Source organism: Pteropus alecto, unplaced genomic scaffold (genome assembly GCF_000325575.1).
Source record: "Pteropus alecto unplaced genomic scaffold, ASM32557v1 scaffold61, whole genome shotgun sequence".
Classification (NCBI taxonomy): domain Eukaryota; kingdom Metazoa; phylum Chordata; class Mammalia; order Chiroptera; family Pteropodidae; genus Pteropus; species Pteropus alecto.
In genome coordinates this window covers 14734805-14739707 of record NW_006434835.1, presented here as the reverse complement: position 1 = coordinate 14739707, position 4903 = coordinate 14734805, and the positions used below count along the sequence as shown (strand labels likewise).

Genomic DNA, 4903 nt, shown 5'->3' with positions numbered 1-4903 from the left:
GATCCTGAATTATCTGAAACAACCAATATTCAAATCATATGTAAAAATAAAGTAAATGTATTTTTGGTTATTGTACTTTTCAGTAATTGATTTTTCTAAAATTTCCACTCAGCCTTTGCTTGAATGGGTAGGGGTGGAAAGACAGAGTTTTTTTGAGGTGTCTGGCCGGAGTAGAGTGGTTATTGTCTCGTGAGGCTGCCCCTCTCCTGGTCCTTTGTCTAAAGAGAATAAGCTGCTATTCGGCTTTTATTTCTCTGCACACATGGGCATTTCCAAGTTGTACTTCCTCAGCTTCGAGTCTTGGACATACGAGGTAAAAGAAAGCCCAGGAAACTTACCTGGTGTCTGTCCTTCCTCAGGTTGCGAGATTCCTAGCTTGTCTACCTTCTCTCCACTTCCCAGAGTCATCTTATATAAGTTTTATATATAATGTGCAGAATTTTACTTGTATTTAGCAGGAAGAATCGGGAAAGTACATCAGTTTCATCTTCCCAGAGGAAACATGGCTTCCAATGGCTGTGTAATCTTCCATCTTGTGAATATACCCAAATATTTAGGTAAAATAAATTTCTTTTAAATGTGAAGCCTTATGGTGAGTTAAATGAACTTCACAAGTATAGAATATTCTTGGTGAAAAAAGCATGGAGATTCTAGGTGACCACAAGTTTAACATACATTCTAACTTTCAGAAACGCTAACATAAATCTTAGATTATGCCAAATCATGTAAATGGAGAGTTAGAAGATGCCTGGGAATTAATGTGGTCTAGACCCTGCCCATTTTAGGATTTCTGTCTGCAGCATTCTTGACTGATGGCCATCATTCATTCATCAGATACCAGTATGCCAGTTTCTATACTGGACACTTGAAATACAGAGATCCTTTTCTCATGAGACTTAAATATGTGAAAGAAGACACATGTTAAACAAATGACAGAATGCTTGGGAGTACTTAAAACCCAGACCTAGCTTATCTGAGAGGTCAGGAAGTGCCGTTGAAGGAAGCAACATTTAAACTGAGTGTTGATGGATAAGCAAGAGTTATGTAGGTTTGTGGGAATCAGGGGACAATATAATAATACACAGGACACTTTTAAGTAGTGCAGACTGTAAGCGTTTGGAGAATGTGAATATCTGTAATGATGGGGTCTCACTGCTTCACAAGATTAACTTCTCCCTTATGAAGGCTGCCTTCCTGTGACTTTTGCCACTGATTTCACTTTGTTTTTGATGCAACAGAGACTGAATCTGTTCTTCTACAAGAGATCCTTCCTAATATTTGTTAATCTGCTCCTTTCCAGGTAAAACATTTTTTATCCCTGCCACAGCTAGACTATCGGCATCCATTGTGGATAAGCTCCAGTTAGGTGATGGGGAGCTGAGAACTGAACACGACTTTCCAGAGATTGTCTAATTAGTGAAAAATACTGAGTGTTCTGTTATTTTCCATCATTAGACACTAGACTCTTACTAATGCAACCTGCAATTGCAATAGCTTTTTTTCCCAGCAGCTCATAAAAAATAGAAGTATAATTAATAGAAGCTCCTTGAAATCATTACTTCTGAAGTACCTTTTTTCTGAAATAGCCTTGATCTCTCCTTTTTTTTTTTTTGTCAAATATTTGCTGTCTGTAGCTCAAACCTTCCTTTTGACAAGACCAAAGCCGTCATCATCTTTCTAAGCTCCCAAGTTAACCAAGTGTATCCGTTTGCTCAGCATAGACCTCGTGAAGCACACACAGCCATTCTCACGATCTCTGGCTTCCTCAAATCCTTGTTGCCTGCCCTGCATCGAAACTTCCGCTGTCACCAATCCTCTTGACAGCTGTGTTCAAAGGACCTGCTGAGAAAGGACAGTCTGCTTAGTATATGAGACCACAGTCTCAGAGGGAAGTGTCCAAGAGAGGACCGCTGAGGGAATGGTGGAGCCTGTCTCTTACCACCAGTCTCTCTTCCACTGGCGCACATCTGGGGTGTATTGATGTGTGTTAGAGGGGCTGTAGAAACTCTCTGAGGCCTGAATGATAGTAAACTAACCATTTTCTCTAACCTACAGGCTATAAAGTTTGCCATCTCTCTTTAAGAATTAAATAATCACAGGTCCCTTAGCATCCTATTTAATTAAACTTTGGATGAAGCAAGTCTTCTAACATTAGAAAGCTGTTTGGGGAGACAAAATAATAGAGTTGTAGGTGATTATTGAGACATCTACTTTCATTTTACAGATGAGGAAACTAAGGCTTGAGCTAATAAAATCACTTACTCAAGATTACATATATAACCTGTTGCTGAGCTCAGACTTGAACTTGAGTCCTTTGAAAGAGAAATCCATTGAGATTGCTTAAGTCTTTTTTTCTGCATGCAAATATCCCTCTGGACACCATGATCTGTGTTTTGAAATTCTTTTCCCCATTTGGCTTCTATTTCTATTCTCTACCATAGCACATTTAGCCATTTGATTAAACAAATATGTCTTAGATGTTTATACCTTCTAGGCCCAGTGGGTGACACAAAGATGGTGCATCAAGATGCATGCCTTCCCATTGCTTACAGTCTAGTGGGGAAGACAGCTGGATGTGCTGTAACTACAAAACTAGATGGGAAGTGATATGAGCTCTATTAGAAGTACAAAATGCTATGTTTGTCAAGAGTAAGGAGTAAGATGATGAGGAACAGGGCGGAAAAAAACTACGTGAAAGATACAGTGTTATAGCTAGACCTTGAGAGATTGAAGATAAAGGTCTCTGTTTCCAAATGGAGTTAGGAAAGCATAGGGCAGGTTTGGGGAATAAGAGATGATCCAGTTTGAAGTACAGGGAGAAAGAGGAGGACGAGACTAAGAAGTTGGTGGAGGACCGATCAGAAACTTTTAATATCAATTTAACACAAAGAGTGTGAACTTTGGGAATTTGGCAGTGGGGAAACAACAGACTTTTGAACTGGGGCTTTAAAAAGATAAATATGCAGAGTGTATAATGTTGCTAGGGAGACAGAAGACTTGCAATAGTTAAGTCAAGACAGTGTTAGCAATGAAAATGGCAAGGAAGTGACAGGTGTAAGAAATATGATAGAGGTGACTTCCACAAGCAAAGGGAGAAGAAAGCAGCAGAGGTTAACACCAGGCTTTCAACCCAACCCAAATGTCTGAGACTGGTGTGCTCCTTTCATCACTAAAAGTTTAAGAGAAGGAAGAGTTTAGGTGGGAATAAGAGGGTTTCCTGTTGCACGTGTTGAACCTGAGATTCCAATAGGACATTCAGCTGGAAGAGTCTAGAGCTAATTGGAAATGCAGGTCTGGAAGTGCAGATGAAAGGGTGGTTGATTTTGCTCAGTCGGGGGGAAGGAAAAAGGAAGAGTGCCCAGACAGGATCTGGGGGATTACGGTGGCAGGCTGGAGTGGGAGCAGCGGGGAGGAGAGGAGGAGATGGTGGAAGAGAGATCAGTTAAGAACCTGCGATATGTGGTGTATGGGAGCCAAAGCAGTAAGAGTTTCAGGAAAGAAGAGACAGCCCCGTTTTTACTACTGCAGGGGGGCTAACGACCATGAACACTGAGGAGTGAAGACTCCTGGTCTTCACTTAAAATTCTTTCTGATTTTGTTGGTTTTAGTTTTAGGGGATAGCTTCTTATGTTTCTGCAGAATAACAGGTCCTTACATTCCTGGTCCAGGTATCTATGCTTAGAAAACTATAGATACTTTATACCTGATGTGTATAAGATGTCTTTATTTTACTACATATCCAGCGTGAGTCTGAATACATACTGGAATTCTTTGAAAAGAATGTATAATACATGGCCTCTGTTACTGAGACCCCAAATCTGTCAGCGACGCTTCTTACCCATTCAACCTTAGTGTGCTCTGTACTTCATGCTGCTTCTTCCCAGAACTGCAGATATGCCCCCAGAGGTGAGTTGCCATTTCTAATGAAAACATCAAAGAAGGACGATCAGAATGAATGTAAGGAAGGAAGGGAGAAGGTGCTTATACATTGTTTTCCAGGTACCACGTAGGTGCTTTGCCTTCATTCTCTCATTTAATCTTCACAATAACTCTATGGAGTACGTAGTATTAGCCCCATTTTACAGATGAGGAAACAGACACAGAGAGGTTAAGTGACTTGCCCAAGATCACACAGCTAGTGAGTGTAAACCAGATCTAACTCCAGAGCCTGTGCTCTTTTCCACTACGCTACAATGAGGTTTTGAATTTGGAGTTCTGAAGTTGGTGCGCAGACCCCAGAGTTACAGGGAAGCTCTCTCCCTAGCATCCTGGGGAAAGCCAGCTTTGGAATGTGATCTATAAATTGCTATACCTATTGCCGATATTTGTGTCATTTTTGCCTTAAGTTCTTTTCACCGTTGAAGTTCATCCTATGAAGAACTTTATATAATTTGTGTTCTTTTAAGATCTACTAACAACAATTAAAGATTGATTGCCTCCGGGGAGTGGCCCTGGAGGTGAAGAGGGGCAGGAAGCTGTTGTTTCCATTATGTCTTTCAATACCAACACATTTTTTTTTGGTCATGTTACTTTGATTTTATAGAAAGTCCCCCCAAAACCACCAGATACTAAGATACAACAGCAAATACTGTGAAAACACAAAAGTTTGCTAAGTTAATGACTGTGAGATATATTGTTATGAGATTACAAAACTCCCCAGCTTGCTATTTCAGATTTTGTGCCTCTGCTCTTTTATGCGAAGGTTCGTAATGAGTTTTACAAGGACACACAAGGTGTGATACTGGTCTATGATGTTGGGCAGAAAGACTCCTTTGATGCCCTTGATGCATGGCTGGCAGAAATGAAGCAAGATCTTGGACCTCACGGAAACATGGAAAATATTGTATTTGTAGTGTGTGCCAACAAGGTAACTGCTTTGGAAATGGTATGCTCAACTTTCTAG

At 40.5% G+C, this 4903-nt stretch overlaps 1 protein-coding gene across 1 annotated transcript in view; it reads left to right on the top strand.

Annotated features, from left to right (window-relative positions):
• The window catches only part of DNAJC27 (DnaJ heat shock protein family (Hsp40) member C27), a 28728-nt gene that overhangs the window by 13933 nt on the left and 9892 nt on the right, over positions 1 to 4903 (top strand). The window contains exon 4 of the mRNA XM_006910283.3: positions 4703 to 4867. Coding sequence (XP_006910345.1) covers positions 4703 to 4867 — 165 coding nt within the window. The remainder of the gene's footprint in view (positions 1 to 4702; positions 4868 to 4903) is intronic.